At 38.9% G+C, this 19,033-nt stretch overlaps 1 protein-coding gene across 1 annotated transcript; it reads left to right on the top strand.

Moving 5' to 3' along the window:
* Nucleotides 1-28: 28 nt before the first annotated feature.
* On the top strand, nucleotides 29-15,342 carry vapal (VAMP (vesicle-associated membrane protein)-associated protein A, like). The gene is made up of 6 exons (XM_084911779.1): nucleotides 29-260; nucleotides 6,034-6,186; nucleotides 7,955-8,058; nucleotides 9,033-9,113; nucleotides 12,767-12,946; nucleotides 14,288-15,342. Exons 1-6 carry the CDS (start codon nucleotides 203-205, stop codon nucleotides 14,447-14,449), a joined length of 738 nt encoding a protein of 245 aa, XP_084767905.1. The 5' UTR covers nucleotides 29-202; the 3' UTR covers nucleotides 14,450-15,342.
* The last annotated feature ends 3,691 nt before the right edge of the window (nucleotides 15,343-19,033 follow it).

Here is a 19,033-nt window from a genome sequence, read left to right as displayed (position 1 = left end):
GTTTACTGTACCATAATCGCATCAGTTGCCAGACCACGAGTGCGCGCAACAGAGGGCTGTGCACTCGCGCGTTCAAGTATTTGTACCCACATGCTCGCTGAGCTCAGTCAGCGTTTGACTCAGTAGTGGCAGAAGGGATCCAGGATTTCCACTTGTTAGTAAACTCCACGATACCGAAATCAAGTGCATCCCTTCAGCCAACATGTCAAAGTTGGATCAGATCCTTATCCTCGACCCTCCGTCTGACCTCAGATTTAAAGGTATGTGAATGAAATATTATTTATTTACTTGTTGTCGTGTCAAATGTCCAGCGAGTAGTAGTAGTGGTGGTAGTGGTGGTGGTGAAGCAATGATTTCACACTCCCTCAAGCGAATTTCGTTGCTAGCAAGCTAGCTAGCATTCACCGCCATTTTAAGTTAGCCAGGGAGCCGGACGGGCCGCTGCAGCCTGGCGCTATAGTGACGTGGATAGCCGGGCAGGCGTGCACCCAGGTGGCCTGCTATTCAGTACCAGCTTACTGACAGTACCAGGCAAAAAGCTGGAAGGATGTGGCTGTCAGTGACTGCTTAAAAAAAAGGAGAGTTAAAGTCTACACGTTAAGAAGCATGTTTGTGTATGTCTTCACTTTTAATATCAGTTACTATGCTGTTGCTAGTTGTGTTAGCAGGAGTAAACTGTTGTTTATTGTGGCTTAGGCTATTCCCTGGAAAGAAATTAATTTCAGAATGAAAAATCCGGCGTTCATCTCGATGCACCTGTGGCAGGAACTTGTGAAGCCAGTTAAAGTGACTGACAGTTGGAATGACAAACTTGGTTAGCTAACGTGAACTGTAACAACATGAATAGTTTATTTTTTTTAATAGCAACACCGGGCTAACGTTAGTTCAGCTGACCTAAACCTATTAGCTAGATATTGGCTAATTTTAAGCGTGTGTTCGCATCCTGGACAAAACAGGACGGCACATTCATGGGAAAGCAGGGTGCTTCGCGCATTCAGCACTGATTGCTTTTCCTGGTAGTGATAACGTCCAGTGATGTGTCAGTTAACCGTTGGCTAATGATAGCTTGGCTAGCCTGCTAATGCCAAAGTTGATGTGTAGCTGTGTAGTTGTATAACCGTGTTGTTTTGCGTCTGACAGACCTGAAGAGACCCATATCACATTTTTTAAAAGTCCTAGATAGAACATAACTTTTGGTCATTTGTGAGTCCAACTGTTGCTCTTGTGGGCAAGTGAATGAAGTGGCAGTAAACGGCGCTGATTTCAATGAAGCTAGCCCTCCCAGGCCATGGGTGACACAACAATCTCCACAGTTGGACTATTTATCCTCATCATTATTCATTTTGACCCAGAATTCCGAACAGCACTTCTCGTATTTGTCCCAGTTACCAAGCTTTGTGCCTGCTGGAAGCATTTTTGCGAACTAGACAGTTATTTCTCTTTCTGTTGAATGTACCACTGTCCTGGACGAGGTTATAAGAGGACACTGGTGTTTGGACAAGGTGTGAATTGATGCTCGTTGTAGCCTGACAGGATCGTTAGGAAGGACACAAGCTCACATTCCAGACCCACTGTGTCTTTGGGTGGGGTGTAATAATTAGAATGTTTTGGTGATGAGGTGTCCAGGGTGAAACTAAAAATTCTTATTTTTTTGCCTGTATTTGACGATGACACAGGTGAAATAAAGGCACCCCCCCCCCCCCCCCCCCTCATGTTAAAACTCTGAAACTCATAAAATTTGTTTACATTGATTAAAATCCAGGAATGTGTTTATCATACAAGGTGCAACAGAAAGTGCGATGGTGAGTGGAGCCTTTTCCAGCAGGCTGACATTGTAATTGGACAGGGGTAAGGATGTAAATCAGTAAAAACTTGCTCTGGCTTAAGTTTAAAGACATCTGGAAAAGGTTAGTAACCATTTGATTAAACTCACATTTGTTATGTCATAATCGCAGCATCAAACAACAGGTTAATGGTGCTATTATGATAAAATTCTCCAATCATATGGTTGGAAAGCCACCAATAGTCTTATTTGTCTCGGACAGGTTGTTTTTTGGGAGCAACGAGGTAAACCAGAATAAATAAATGAAATTTTCTCCAGCTGAACGTTAAAATTTCATGGGTATTTAGCCTGATGGTAGACACATGGTTCGTCATAATCTGATCATGGACCTCTACTTTTTACCCGATTAAGAAATTCTACTCTAATTTGACTTATTCCTGTTACTGATCAGTCACACGGTTTACATTTTCCCTCATCTGATTAAACTTTTGGCTTTTTATATTCTGGATTGGATGCAAAGCTAAATTGCATCAGTATGATGCTGTTCATACTGATCATTGTTTACTGATCATCATTGACTCGTTTTGTTCTTTAGCACAGAGGCCAAAATGTTTAATCCACTGCACATGTAAGAAAATCCCAATTTCTGGGTCATAAACCACATTCTAACAATTTGATATAAAATGTAAATTATAATGAAAATATGTTTATGTCCTTGCAGTAGAACCTGGAAGCATATTGTGTGTTGTATATCAGGGTTTTGGTTGTATCAAAATAGTCCTTTCGTAGGGACTACATATGTTTATGACTCTGTATTACTTAACAAAAGTCTGTGAACCTTCCTGTTATTTATGGCTAATAAACAAATAAACAAAAGTGTATTTTATGCTGCGGTAAATTAAACCCTAGTTTAGAACATGCATGAGAATTCCAGTATAGTGGCCCATTTGCTTTCATACAAACCAGAGTTTTGTCATACTTTTAACCGGTTGTGTTTAGAGACTCAAGTCTTAATACGTGTTAAGCCCTTTGGCCACTTAACCTGTTATTGAACCAGCATCATATTAAATCTTACATTGGGGGGAAAAAAAACATCTAATCCCAAGTACTAAATCCCTAAAGGCTTCGGTTTTTCATGTCAAGAAGCAATCTGAGGAGAAGGACGATGACCACAACTTCTTTACCTTCACAGAGACAGAGCTAAATCGGTCTGCATGTATTGGAAAGCTGGACTGTTTTAGAGCCTCTGCTGGGACTCCTCCAGCAAGCTAGAGGGGGCAGCCCTCCTTTCCTTGGTTGGTATTTTTAGAGCAGGACTGGCCTGGGGGACCCTAACTCAGCATACATGCAACAAGATGAGAGGTGCTGCTAATGCTGCTTGAGAAAAGGTGGCATCTCAGTGTTGGGCAGTGGATGCAAGCTGCAGTATGTGGGTGGGATATCTGATGCACACAACTGTTTTCCAGTTTTAGGCTTTGGTGTAGTAGTGATCATTGTGTAAAACGCACAGAAGGTAGAAATATTTTGGGCTCAGTTAATTTCCAGCTTATAGAAGCAGTTACTCATCTGTGCTAGTTTTCTGTTTAGGTCTATAAAATGAAAAAAAGTCATGGTTTTTACCTAGCCTTTCCAGCATCATAGTGCAAAAGCTAGCATAGAATCGCCTGCACTGATAGTTAAGTTATTTATTCACCAGGATATAGTTATATATATATATTACTTTGTTAGAGTTATCCGATACTATGTCTTGCACTATCCTACTGTATATTACTGTACACTACTATTCTTATTGTATATCTTATATCTTATTCATCTGTTCCTCTGTCTCTCCTGCTGCTTTGAGCATGTACATAACAAAAGAATTTCCCTCGGGATAAATAAAGTTATTCTTATTCTTACAGCATAGTGCTGAAGCTATAATAGACATTGTTTCTGGTTCTCATACTACTACAGGTAGGTTCTGTTTTGAACAACCTGGTATTGTTCTGTCAGGAAGCAAGTCATTCTTTATAACTCATCTGTGTAGCAAGAACAAAGATCCTCGAAGTACACGCCATTAACAATGAGGTTTTTCAAGTTTGTATGAAGGCATTTTGTGACTCACCTGTGATTTTTGAAAAGCAAAAAAAAGCCCCAGTAGGCACACAAGTGTACATTCTGGTATTAGCTGGGTGGAGCCATTCTGCTCTGGTCACGCATTGCTTCTTATCTTTCAGGGCATGAATCAAGGCTAAATGCTGACTTTGAACTCCAGAAATAAAGCCAAGCTTTAGAACTTGTGGAAGTAGAAAGAATATTTCTGTTTCTTGGTTTGTTCGGATATTTTTAGAAGTGTAAAAAAATAATGCAGATATGGGGGAACTAGTTTGGATACCTATGTAAAATTTTTGTACTAGTAATGTAAATGATGAAAAAGGTGTATTTCAAATTTTGAAGCCTGGCAGCTATTGGGTAACAGGTTTTATTTATTGGTAATATATGACTCATTTAACATGTTAGGTTAGGTTGTTACCTAGGAAACCGTAACCTGGACCCGAGACCACCGTCAGCTTCAAAGTGATACACATTCGCAGTTTGGTCCTTGTCTGGATGCAAGTTTGCGACTTGTAAAGCACAAGTTGTTAGCCAATGACCGTGCGGCATTAGATCCACCCTCCATCATTATGGCCAGGCTCAAAAATGTCATCTGCTGAAAATCCTGAACTTGAAGCTCCATAAACAGTGGGTGACATCACTGTAGTAAAGCGCATCTTTTATACTTTTTGCATGCACGAAGATGTACACCTGTTAGCTCTTAATAGAGCCCATAAAAATATTAAGTTGTAGCTGTGTCTAAATTCACAAATTTGGATATTTTGACATATGTTACATCAGAATAATCACATGAGCTTGCAAATTGTCTGGCAGGTAAACTCTATAAACATGATTTATAACATCCATGCTGTGCTCCCAGCTAACCAAACATCATGAGACATTGTCCAAGCTCCCAGCCTAATTGCGCTGATCGAGTTTGGGGTACCTCTGACTTGGCAAGAAGTGTTGTGTGTGTGTTGTTTTTTTTTTTTTTTTTTTTTTGTTTGTTTGTTTTGTTTTTTCCAACATGATATGTTCAATCTGTGCTCGATAGTGCTGACCGTGGTTAAGGACCTAATTAAAAGCCAGTGCTGTCACAAGATGGTGGGCTGTTGTGCAACTTTTGATCTCCTGATACATGACCAGTCAGCATCATCATGGGATGTCTATATGAAATTAGCTGTTTTGGAGACATGAAGGGTAATTGATTCAGGTGATCACTTGAGCGACATACAGGAAAAAGAGGTAATCTTTGATATCCCAAGCGAAACTGTGCTTTCATAGGTCGTTCCACCCCACCATCCGTATTGGATAGGCTATACAGTTATTAAAAAGAACAAAAAATAAGTAAAGATTCTTATTTTAACATCCCCAAGGAATGAAAATTGGTGTCTTTCTCTCAAGGTTTCTTTGCCGTAACCTGACGTGCACCTCCTGAGAAATGTAACTACATGTTGGGTCAACACAGCCCGCAACGTTAGTTGGACATAGGACATAGATTTCTCGTAGACGTCTAAATTAGGCTTTATGAAGACATTAACTTATGTTATAAGGAGGGATGTACAGATGACTCATCCTTGTTGACTGCCATCAGTTTATCGATTAGGTGTGAAAAGGAGCAGGAAGCCTAAAAAACTGTTTATTCAAATAATAAAAATGATATGAAGATGTGTAATTCTCTAGCAAAAAGAGGGATTTAAAGAAACAAACAAAAAAACTTGCATCAAAATCTGTCCAGAATTTCACAGCTGATGGCTTTCTAGTTGTTGTACTTGTGGCAAAACTACTTTACAGTGTAGCCTCAAGCCAAGAAACTTGCTATTCAATAAGGCTTCTTAATCATGTTGTTGTAATTGAGTTACATGTCAGTATTTTTCAGCTAATCCTTTTTAAATGTCTTTTTGAAGCTTGGCGCCAAAACACAGCATGCCTCTCTGTCTTCCAGGGAGGAGGTGTAACCTGAAATATTGAATTTCTGAACTGCTGTGTAAACATGTAGCCATCTTCTTCAGTATTGTGGCTTTTTTTTTAATCTAGCAGACTTACTGGGGGGAATAAAAGCTTAATTCTTGGAGTTTCAGTCATCTGTGAAGTTTTCAGAATTTTGGATTTAAACCATACACCAGTGTTGGAGACTGTGCTCTGAAATTTTTTGTTGTTGTTGTGTTGTTTTCCAGGCCCTTTTACAGATGTAGTCACCACCAACCTCAAACTGAGGAACCCTTCTGACAGAAGAGTGTGTTTCAAAGTGAAAACAACAGCGCCACGTAGGTACTGCGTACGGCCAAACAGCGGCGTCATCGATCCTGGATCAAGCGTCAACATCTCTGGTAAGTTTTTATTTGTTAACGGTCTTTTTGCCGCCCATTTGAACATGTAGTTTTGGACTGAGTGTGAGCGAATAAAGGAAATGTTCAGTCATAGGTCAACAAGTTGGAGATTTCAGTTAGGGGGAAAAAAGTCCAAGTGACCTATGCTGTTTTTACAATGATTTCTGTATGATGTTTTTCTCATGACCCTCAAGGCCACAAGCAATGAAGTTGTTCTGTGTACAACAAGAGTTCCTTTAGCTTTAATTTCTTCAGGCTTTATCGTCTTCTCTGTCTACCTTTTGGAGTAGATCAAGTTGTGCCAGAGACCTTATCTCAGCAGTTTTCCTTTAAGCAAGTTGACATATCTAAGATGCTATACATTACTATATCTTTTGAATGCTGGTTTATCTTATGTTTGCTGATGACATTAAGGTAGCTTGGGTACCATCAGTTTGTGTTTAGGCTCCACAATTGTCCATTCAGGGTGCCCACTGGGGCCTAACAGAAATATTGGAGTTGAGATAAAACAAAACTTCTTATAATGAGGAATATTAACAGAACACCTCTGAAAGCAACCCATATTAGCATCTTAATTGAAGTAATACATTACTCTGATTAGTGGTTATAATTTCATCTTTTTTGGTATGTAAATGTGGCTGCAGGCAAAATGGGGTTTATTGGGCCAGATTAGTTTAAATTTGGCTGGTTATTAAGATTCATTAGTCATTTTAAAGACAGTTGCCTGCATTGTCTACAAGCACTGTTTCAACTCACTGCAGTGAAAGGGGGAAAATGGGTTGCTTGTTTTTAAAATGGTGACCCTTTTCCTCCAGCAGGTTTAGCAACTTAAAGTTATTTGAGCTCCAGCGTGCTCAGCATTACTACATGTGAATGTCTGTAGAAACGTCTCAAAGCACTTTTGCACCATAGTCCCGGTAATGTTTATTGTGCTTTTAAATTCCATAATGGTTAAATGCACTGCTTCTGTTTGTTCTTTGCAAACATTGCCAGTTTAGTGTATGACAAGTGGCATTATTTCAATGTTTGTGTGCAGAAATATCCACACAATAAAGTTTCAGAGGGCTTTATTTCTTTGATGCTTTACGTGAACAATGACATTGTGAGCTTGTATTGAATTAAGTTGGAAAATGAATGACATCCTCTTGAAACTCAATAGATCCTTTTAATGAACCTGTTTAAGAAGGGAGGGAGGATCCCGAAATGGATCTCTTGTGAATGTCTGACTCGCTGAAGTGTGTATTAATTTAATTCAGGCAATCAAGAACTTGAGTTTCGACATCGGTTGTATCATTCGTCAGAATATTGTCAGAGGTTTTTAGGAGCTACGAAAGTTAGATTCTTATTGGTCCTTCAGTGTCATTGGGGAGGTACCCGTTTGGTCTCACACAACCACATTAAAGTACAATAAGGACTCTTCAGAAGATGGTGTGCCCCCCTGGTCTTAATGGCATGAAGTATAAAGGAACACTGAGAAGGTCTAAAGATGCTTTGGAACAATCATCCTCCAAAGTACCTTGAAAAACTGTAAATTTACCTTCTGTTTTTTTAAAAAAAAAAAAAAAAAAAAATCCTTTTTAATAAAAGTTGAGTAAAGGGGAAAAAAAATCACTGATAAATTAAAAAAAACATGCTGTAAAAACAATGCCTTGGATGTTTTCACAGGTCATTTCTGGTGTTTAGTATGCTGACTGTTTATGCGATCTGTTTTCTGTGTATAGACGTGCTTTTATTCAAACAGTTCTCATTGCTCATTTCTGTTTTACAGTCATGCTACAGCCCTTTGACTATGACCCCAATGAGAAAAGTAAACACAAATTCATGGTGCAGACGATTTTCGCCCCGCCAAACGTCACCGACATGGAATCATTGGTAAGTGACTGGGATTTACTTTTGAACCCATTATTTTGCTTCTAATGTTGCAGTGAATAACACAGAGGTGTACCTTTGGTTACGTAGCTCCGAAGTCATTTAAATGTGTCAAAGTGGAAGCATGACTGTAGTATTTGCACAAACAAAACAGTAAACCTTACTAGTTAAAATCTGTTGAACTGAATAGTTTTTAATGCTTATTGAATTCTTTCACATAAAACAGTTGATCAGCTTAAAAAAATCCCCATTTAAATGTTTTGTCTTTCTTCCACATTTCCTTTTATATGTAAAAACAAACATTACTGTTCGGTCTTTATTGGTAAAAGGAGCCCTATGCATTCTAGTATCACATGCACATGACTTGTGCTTTAAAATATTAACTTGATTGACTCAATGAAAACATTTCATGTATGATATTTGATAGTAGAAAGTCTTTTACTGTTAAACTTTAAGTTGAAGGGTTATCGTCATCTGCCGAGTTAATTTCCTTACTCTGAAGCATTTCCAGTTATCCACCAGGGGACAGCAGAGACTCGGTCAGCCAGTAAAACCTGTACATACCTTGTCATTGTATTCATGAACGGACTTGTTTTGAATGAGGTTTAAAATTCAGGAAGTATAGACAAACGGAGGTCTGACTGGTGCTGATGTATAAAATGGAGTCTCATGTTGTGAATTAATCTTTTGTTTCTTTTCTATTTTATCGTCTGTACTATACTTTTCTACTTTATTTCTTTATAAATTCAGAGTCTGGGTGGTGCCATTTTGAAATATGTTGAAAATGGTTCAAATAAACAGAAATAAAAGGAAATGAAGCTGCGCCCGTTTTATATAGATTTAAGGCTAAATTGCTTGTACATACAATGTGAAGTAGTTGGCACAGTTTTAATGTGTGCATGTGTGAACAGAATCTATCTGCTAGAAGTTTAAGTTGATGAATAACATGCTTTCATTTGCTTTTAAATCCTCACTAGTGGAAAGATGCAAAGCCAGATGATCTCATGGACTCCAAGCTGAGATGCGTCTTTGAGCTGCCATCTGAAAATGATAAAGTGGTAAGGTGCAATGATCAGAGTCCCTCCTTGAACTGGATATGCGCTACTAAAAACTCTAGAAAAATAAAAATTGTCTGGGATAGTGTTAGCATGACATTCCTGTGTCGAGAGCAGAGTGTAAGATCTCTGCAGCATCTTGCAGCTAAAACAATGTTCAGCAACTAGGTGCAGTTAGAATAGCAGTGTGATGATTTACAGGCTGAGACACTGCCCATGGAGCAGTGATTCTATATTCTTCTGAAACTATGTCAGGTTGGTCAGATTAGGGCTGTGCGATATGACCAAAATCTCATATCCCGATATAAGACATCTATCGTCCTGATAACGATATAAATCACAAAAATTTAACATTTTCTGTAAATTCTGTGAATCTCGGGCAGCTCGACTTGCGTGAAGTGTTTCCAGCTGCGTGTCATGTACCTGGAGTCGAGTGTTTTAACGATGTATGAAACGAGACATTTTTAGACATAAGTTGTAACGGCCGCCGTTTTCTTTGTAAGTATTTATTACACAGCGTGCTGCGGGGAAAAGCCTGTTCTAACGTTTGAGTCTAAGGTTTATTTTTTAGCACCTGACGGCTCTTTTTTTGCTTCTCATCCGTAAATATTCTGCATACTCTTTCATGTGGTTCAGTTTATTTTGAAAAGTCTTAACAGGATCTTGAGCTTTATTGTGAAAGGTTTATGTGGAAAATAAACAAGCAGACACGCGATGGTTTTACCGTCGTTGTTGCTAACGACAACGCATAAAAACAGGCGCTTGTCCGTCCGTAGTGTGGTTATATTAAATATAAGAGAAAGAGAAAACTTTAAGAAATTAATATAGCCACTAGAGTGACCATCAAAACGATGAAAAAATATTGCCGTAAACAGTTTATTTGTGACACCACGAAACAAACGATAGCGTAAAATGAAACGATAGATGTTTTTATATCGTCACCCGATATATATCGTTATATCGAACAGCGCTAGTCAGTGATGTCTTCATTTTGACTTTAGGGCAAAAATAACCCTTTTTCCTGCAGTAGTGCCATTATTGTTATGCAAGCTGACCAATTTTAGAGATTTTAGAGATATTGAACAGCCCTAGGTCAGATCAATACTGCAACGTAGCCAGAAAACCAAAAAACTGTGAGTGAACGGATTCTGATTATCTGACTGATAGAAGTTTTTACTTTTTCCACAGCTAATCAGTGTTGACTGATTAAATAAGTTATATTTTGTAGCACCAGTGTTGCGTAGGATAATTTTTCTATTTCCAGCAGCTGACTGTGAACTGTGTGTAAGTAGGAGCACATTTCCCTCATCTTAATAGGACATACCCCACGATATACATGATCAGGGTTAAGTTCCTAATCCAAGATATGCAAATCTGAGTAGGATTCACTCTTATTATGGGGACCACTGAAGTAGAAACTAGATAATATTTTCCTCTTATTTATGTCAGGACGTGTCACTTTGAATCATAACCTTTTTTAAAACTTTTTTTTTTTTTTTTTTTTGTGCTGGCAGTTTAAAAACAAAAAAAAAGTCCAGATCAAAGACCTGGCCTTAATTTGATCACTCATGTACTGCAGCGGTTGTTTTTATCTAGACCTGGTCTGATGTGGTTTGGATCAAGGAAAAAGGACTATAAAGACTATAAATCCTAAATTGTGCTTAAATAATCAGTTGAATCCACTTATTTTAATCAAATTCAGGTTTGATAAGTGTAAATGTTACGCTTTAAACTTAGATTTGGTCTCATTGTTGTCTGGATGGAGATGAAATTTTCATATATTTGTTCTGTGTGGGTATCTGGTGTGGTGGTGTTTTTGTTTTTGTTTTAAAAAGCACCTAGTGAAAAAAGCACAGACAGTACTGCTTCATGATGGGATACCTGTTACAAGACCCCTGCTCAAAAGTGAGATCTCTCCCTCTCCCTGTACTATTCAGCGCAAAAAAAAAAAGCTTTTAACTTTTTGTCTCTGAGAAGTTATTTGTAAAAGTAGCCATAGCTGAAATCTCTGTGCACGTGGTTATCTTTATATCGTGATATTTACTCGGATGATATTCGCAGTTTTAAATGCCCTGAATGTCTCTTATTTTTCTCTCGTCGTGTACTCTCAGGCACTACTACATGATACTGAACAAGCATCTGGCATCTGTAGGACTTGTACTCTCTGTGCTTGTACTCTCTGTTCCACAAGTTCTTTTTGTAGCTGAAGGGAGTTCCTTATGAATGAATTGAGGACCGATCAGGCCACGTGCCTCCTGGATTGTACTGTGTGAGTGTTTAAAATATGGAACCTATTCACAGAGTACCAAAGGTCATCTTCTGCTTACAGGAACATGTTAGCGTGGGTCATGCCAGCCTTGTGTCAATGAAAAGATCCCTAAACTATTTATTGAAAACTTGGGAAATCTGTGCTGCTTAACTCCACATAAAAGTAGTCATAACCTGAAGTCTCTCCTAAAATACATTAATTAATTTAATTAATTAATTAATTAATTGTGTTGTGCTCTATTGCCAGTTTTCCAAACTTTGAAAAATTCATTTTGTTGCCCAGATCTGCTCAGATCAGTGAAACCACCGACTGTTATGTAAATGGACCTTCTGGTAGCTCCAGGTGTTGGCAGTGACAGCAGTTGTGTGCACCATGTATCAGGGTGTAGCAGGTCGCACAAAGTGAAAGACACAGCAATGTGTTTTACTGTCACACCTCTCTACTTAAATAAAGACCAAAGGGACATGTGTAAGCAATACTGACGTTCCTGAGCATAGGAGAAATGTCGTATGTAAATGTTTAATTACTAGATGCATATTTTTTAGCATGCATCAAATTCTTGTGGCCCACAAGAATCGTGGCTCGTCAGTGCGTTTTGCATTTCAACAGCTAACTTTGTCTTTGCTGCTGATGTGAAACACTGCGTGAATAACAAAGGCAGCTCTAACTTTTTTCTTTTTCTTTTTTTTAAGGTGAGAAAAGGTGAAAGCTGTAATGAAAAAGATGTTAGTGTAGCTTAGTGCCTCCACTGTATGTCCTACAATAAATTCAGTTTGTGTACGATCAGTCATCCTTGTTTTCATTGCTTATCTGAGCCTTAGTAGGCCTCGTTATAAATGCCTGACTTGTGGGAGCGATATGATGTCCAGAGGGTTTTATTTGTTACCCTCCAGGAAGATAGCCAGGACTGTGATTTTAATTTTAATGTAGTTTTATTTACTCAAGCTTGAAATATGTTTTTGTTTAACAAATGGCCCAAAATGATCAGGATAAGCTTCTGTTAAGTACTCAATGCCTTAACTATGTGCTGGCCAATCATCCTCAAGAGCGTAGTCACTCCCTAAAGGTCTGCTTTTGAGCCAGGAAAAACCCAGATCCTGCCCTCGTACTGATTGTCAACTTTCATCTGCTGCTACGCAGCACTCTTTTTCCAGCCCTCATGTTGTCATGCTGTCTGTGCCACTACACAAAGCCACATCCACCATGACTTTTGGAAAGACATGTTTGTTTTTTTTCTTTTTGCTTGTCTCTTTGATCTGGCACCATGAGCCTCGGGGCCCTCGAACAAGGCCGCCTTTCTTTTGGCTCATGCTTCCGTCTAGAGGCTAACCTCCATACTTAGCCCAGGGCATACTGGGCCTTACCTCATCCTCTCTTTGTTGGGCAGAATGACGTGGAGGCGACCCGAGCCGCCCCCGTGATGAACTCCGTGAAGGCGGAGTCGTCGGCAGCCGCGGTGCCTGTCACTGGCGGAGCGGACGACACGGAGATGAAGAAAGTGGTGGAGAAGTGCAAGAGACTGCAAGCTGAGATGAACAAGCTGAGTGAGGAGAACCGGCAATTAAAGGTTGGATATGATTGGTAACTAATTGTAGTCAAACACTTGGATTTTTAATGCTAATGCGTTCCACACAGAATAAAACTGAAACAAAGTGTGAACAGGGATTTACTGTCAAATATAATTGTACGAGCCTGTGAGTACACACCAACATCATACTACTCTCTGGTGGTTTTGAGTGTGTTTGTTTCAAACTCTGTAGAGGCTTGTGACAGCAACGTGTTTGAATGCAACACAGCATGTTGTGTGGGTGTGTTTTGCTGGGTACTTCTCACCTCTGGCTCTTCCAGAGCGTTGAACTGAGGATGAGAGAGGTTTGTTAGAGCAGTCAGAGTGGAAACATGAATTTTGTGTAGTTGTATGAATGCAGATTTTTATTCTAATGCACGCTTCACAACAACCAGGCAGTGAGAAGGGACAGCTACACTGAAGGCCTAGCAGTCAGTCTCAGCATTAGCAAGGGAAAGACGTGTCCCTCTGCTGGAAAACAGCAGGATGAACGCACCTCTTCTGTTTGAAGAATGCAAGATGATACGCAAAAATCAGTTGAAATAAAAGATTAAAATGTATGGATTTGCATGTTATTGCTCTGTTTGTGGTATAAGCTAGATAAGTGACACAACAGGAATTTCCTGAGACAAACTGGAAAAGGGAGGGAACATTTTCAGGGTATTAGACACTCATTTGAACTATTGGATGACTTGTTGGCATCTCTACAGAGTATGACAGGATGTGCATCTAGTTTGATGCTCTTGTACTGAGAAGTGGAAAAATTACACTGTCTTCTCCACAGTGAGGTCACAAAGTAAAAAGAAATTTCTCAGTTTTCTGACAGTTTCAGTTGTCATTGGTGACCTCTCTGCTCTGCAGAGAGCTTTGCAAAGAAATAAGAACAGATTTTCAGCATCTGCTCTCTCACTGTGTGAGATGAGGGGAATGGCCTTGGAAAGTGTGTCTTAGAGTACATATGTTAAAAGGCTGAACAAGCTCAACATGAACATCCAAGTTGCAAATTTAACTTTTTTGACCTTGGAGATGGTGTGACAGCAGCCCAGCAGGACGCTGGACACCTTTTTTCTCTCTGTTTACATGTACAGCATTGTTCCTTCCTTAGTATCACTATGAAATCCTCCAACTCGACTGCTATGTTGGAATATTGTGGTCGCTTATTTCGTAGCCCGTCTCTCAACAATGGGGAGTGAACCATGACTTTAAGTACAGTAGTCACTGGGACAGAAAACTGCAAGTCTGGGCTCGAAGTTTGAGAATTTCTGTAAACCTGCTTGTGTTTTACTAATCTTATTACCTTATTCACTCCTCTTCTTTATTTGTTTTCTGTTCTTTACACAGGACGAAGGTTTGAGAATGAGAAAGATGCCCCGCTCAGACCACATGACACCAAACTCGACCAGCCTGCTCGGTCGGGAAGCCAGCGCCGCCTCCCTACCATCCCTCCTCGTTGTCATAGCAGCCATCTTCATCGGATTTTTCATAGGGAAGTTCATCTTGTAGACTGGGAGAAGCATGCCAGCCGTATCCCACGCCTCGGCTCTGGAATTAAAAAAAAAAAAAAAAAAAAAAGGAAAAAAAAAGAAAAGGAAAAAGGCCTGGAAAAACCGAGAAGTCTTTCTGTTGACTTTTGCCATATCATTGGTAGTGTGGCCTACAGTGAACACATCTGTACAGTATCATTTGAAGGCGCCGCCTTTTTACAATCTCACACAGTTAGTATGCACAGAGTTGAGTGAGGAAAGGCGACAAAAAGCGATTGCTCCCCCCCCCTTTTTTTTCCCCCCTTCTTCTTTGTTTTGTTTTGTTTTTTCTTTGCCTGTATAATCCAGATATCCAGTGTGGTGGGACAATGAAAGTTGTATACTATCAGTCAACATGGAAGATGCACCTAGAGTTAACCATGGGCAAGAAGCACTCAAAAGAATAATATCGCTCTCTTCCCCCCCCTCCCTCTACTTCTGTTTTTAATAGGAATTGAATGGAATGTTAGGTGTCTTGTAAATGTCGTTTTAAATCCTTTTAAACAAAAAAGGAAAGAACTTCCATCATAAAGACGTTGCTACCTGTTGCTGGATTGCCTCTGAAGTAAAATCTGTTCGGTTTGTAATTTCTTCTACTTGTGTTGGAATGTTCAGGCCCAGCTGGGGATATAGGTGCCTCCTTCTTGTACATTTGTCTTGATCTCACAATACAAATACAGACTTATTATTATTATTATTATTATTATTATTATTAATTATTGTTATTATTATTATTATTATTATTGCTACTACTACTATACAAATCGTATATCCTTCTGAGGCAGTTATTGACTGAAATAACGTTTCCATTCTTAAAGTCCTGTCAAAGGTATTCAACATTGAAAAATAAAAATGAAAAATGTGGTTTTCATAGCTGTCTTTTCCTGCTTATTGTTGCTGCCAATGTTTTACTTTGTGTTTGTACAATGCAGTATATATCTCTGCTTCATAGGTATTGCAGTGGATATATATGTATATATTTTGATGTAACCTAGATTGGTCAGATGAATCAAGATGGAAGTTTTGGGCTGTACTTTAGTTAGCGAGGAAGGGATTGTTGTACATTTCTTGTGGTTTGAGCTCCCACAAACTAGGCGCTGTCACTCAGTGTTTGCGAGCCGGTTACGCCAAGGTAATTTTATGCATTTCTGGTACATTATAGTATTCCAGATGGCGGGGGGGGGGGGGGACATCTGTGGTAAGCTTGTTCCTAAAAATGTTTTATTTTTTTAGCCTGATTGGTAAAATGAGAAAGCGTTCTTTACAAGATGCTGATTATTTTATGTCTTTCTTTTTGCACAGAGTTGAAACCTACAATTATTCTGTTAAAGCGCAAAGTGACGTGATTCACTGCAGCATTGGTAAAAGACCACTTTTTTTTTTTCCTCCTCTCTCTCTGTTTGGCACTAGATAGTGGGAGAATTGCATGTTAAACTTTGGCTGTGTGACTATAGTGTTAAGAGACGAGCTGAAAGTTGCATAATTGTATGCTTGAAGTACAGAGTGGCCCCTTTGAGTGAGACGTTGCTAGTACTGCTTTTGTCTTCATTCTTTATGGTATCGATTCAACAAGATGCTGGGATCATTTCTCAGAGATTCTCAGACATATTGAATGATGGTATTGCATAGTTGCTGCTCATTTGTCAGCTGCACATCCATGATGTGAATCTCGTTCCACCACATCCCAAAGCTCACTGTTGTTATTGTTACTGTGGTTAAGGTTGCCTTCATTATCAGCTTGAAGCAGTCTGGTCCTTCTCCTCTGACGCCAACAAGCCATTTTTACCCAGAGAACTGCCGCTCACTGTACGTTTTTTGCCTTTTCAGACCATTCTCTGTAAACTCCAGAAATGGCTGTGTGGGAAAACCCAGCGACTATGTTCAAAGTTGTAAATCAACTTTCTTCTCCAATCTGGTTGTCTGTTTGAAGAGCAGCAGGTGTTCTTACTGCCATGAGTTGCTGCAATATGATTGGCTGTAGTAATGACCAATTATACCACCAATTATTTTAAGCTTTGGGTAGCTTCTCCCATCAGCAGCATAATCAACCATATTTATGATTTATCCTGTCAGGTTTGAGCATAGTTAATTTGTTGCTATAACAATACGAACATGCTAATTTAAATACTGGCTTAAAATGAGCGGTGAGTTGGAACACTCGATATTTGGCTCACAGATGGAGGATGTGGCTAATGTAAGTAATATGTCACGGTGTAATATCACTTGAATTGCGTGTATAAGTTTCTATTCAATAGAGCTAAGGTTTTTGTCATCACCTGAATGGATTTTTTTTTTTTTTTTTTTTTTTTTTTTTTTTTCCCTATCCATATTCTTTTGGGGTGTTAAATCCTTTGTTTTTCCACCTTACTCATTGCGCACAACGGAAGACCTTATCCAATGTGAGTAAATGCTGCTGCTTCACAGTAACTTTGTACTGAGAATAAATTACAGCAGAATGTTACAGACCTGATCATATATATATATATATGTATATGTCTGAGGATAAATTTCGCCTCCATCTGCTCCTTTAAAGCTGCTCAGTGGACAGTTTGTCCTTGGCAACTTCCATGTAAGACTCCCTCGTACATCCACTTTGCAAACCCATAAAACTGGGGCTTTTTAAATGCCCTGCTGGGAACCATAAAGTGTAACAAAGGGATTAACAAAAATATGTTCCCTGTTAAACGTTCAGTAAGCTACAATATACAAAATCTGGCTGTAAGAGCAGTAATGAACACGAAGGAGTATCAAACCTTTGTAATCTCATACATGTATCCAGTTATTGAGACATTTCTTGGAGCCCGTTAAAGCTTCTTTAGCCTGGGAACACCGAGAAAGACGATGCACTATTAATGATGACACACAAAACCTCAAGCTTATATTTGACAGAAGCATGCTGGGAAACTCCAATCCTTGTCCATGATCCAGAGGGAGATCGAAATGACAACATATGATAATGAGTGAAACCCCATGAGCTTAATTAAGGCTGAAATAAAGATCCCACTGGAGGAGTGGAGTTTTGATACTGAGCCACACACGAGGACCTTAATCCCATTAAGGTATTTAGAATTTATTCCACCCTCAGGTTCAAAAACCACCTGAAAGAAGCAACAAACACTAATCCCTTTGTTTCTTATATTACAGAGGCCTTTGCTAGAAGACCACAGTTACAACTCCACATTGTTCACGGGTAACACAGCTGACTACACAGTGATGCATCATCACAGTCGATCCTTTGTGATTGCACAAACATCTTATTTGTGTTAGACGCAGCGAGAGTCTTCGGTAATATCACTGAAATGATTATATACAGTAGATTTTCTTCTTCACACAGCTACAGTGGAAACCAAACAATTAAGATGTGACTAAAGGGAAAATTCTCAGCTTTAATTCAAAAAGCTTGAAGAGATGAGACATTTTTATACACAGTCCCCCATTTTTAGAGGCTCAAAATTAATTGGACAAACAATTTTTAATATAAGGTTAGTTTCTAACACTTAGATAAAAATCTTTTGGAGTCTAGAACTCATATATAGCTAAATGCTGATTCCTCTCTTGGCGTGCTCTGCTAGGTCTTTACTGCAACATAACTTCAGCTGCTGCTTACTTTGGATCTTCTGCCCTCATTATGCACTGTTAGGTTGAGATCAGGTGACGGAGTTGGAGACTCACAAATATCACATTTCTTTACCTTAAAAAAGAAAAAGAAAAAACAACTTTTGGAGTGATCAGATCAACAATGTTGTGCATTCCTGCCAGCACTGCAAAACCAACCCAAGACTTTTTAAGCGTAGCACTGGCCTCTTTCAGTGCAGTGTCTCCATGAGTTCTTGTGAACTAATACCAAATGCAAGTTCTGCACTTGTAATGGGATAATAGGGAAACAAGCATCACCTGGGCAGCAAATTGTCCAATTACTTTGCAACTTTACTTTTCATTAAACCTCAGAGCTGAAGTCAGCACTTCAATCAGACATTAGTTTGATTTTAAAAATTCACTGAGTTTGTATACAAAAGCAAAACAAAACATTTTAATTGTCCAAAAATTAGTTATTTTTGGTTGTAGAGATGTAAAGTTTCCGCTCTTCACCGATGAGGTATCATAAGCGTGAACAGTTAATTATGATCAAATTGAAACGCATCCAAGTGCTTGTTGATTTATCACTGAAAAATAGCTTAAGTTTCCAGAATGGATGGAGTGAAACTGAAACTAGCATACTGAAGTATTACCCTTTAAAAAGAGAAAAACAGTTTTTAGTGACTGTAAATCATAGAATTGTCATTTTATTACACAATTAAGTAGATTTCCCAAAATTTAAGGGTTTTATTTTAAGAAAGGATAATCGTCTTAACCTTGACAAATGAGTTCCTATTTATGCTTGAAAAGGGAGTAATGCAAAGACAGTAACGTAGTAAAAATCCTTCCTGTAGTACGAGCCCAGAGGTTGTAGTTCAATAAATCCATGGATTTCCAGTTCCATTAATAGCAATTATAATATAAATGTAAAATCACTGGCAGTATCATTTCAGAGCTAACATTAAATACATTGCAGGGAAGTTTTAGG

The sequence above is a fragment of the Perissodus microlepis genome, chromosome 18, assembly GCF_051167445.1.
Source record: "Perissodus microlepis isolate ML-2025 ecotype Zambia chromosome 18, ASM5116744v1, whole genome shotgun sequence".
Lineage (NCBI taxonomy): Eukaryota > Metazoa > Chordata > Actinopteri > Cichliformes > Cichlidae > Perissodus > Perissodus microlepis.
The sequence above is the reverse complement of the archived record's forward strand: the minus strand, read 5'-3'. Positions and strand labels throughout refer to the sequence as shown.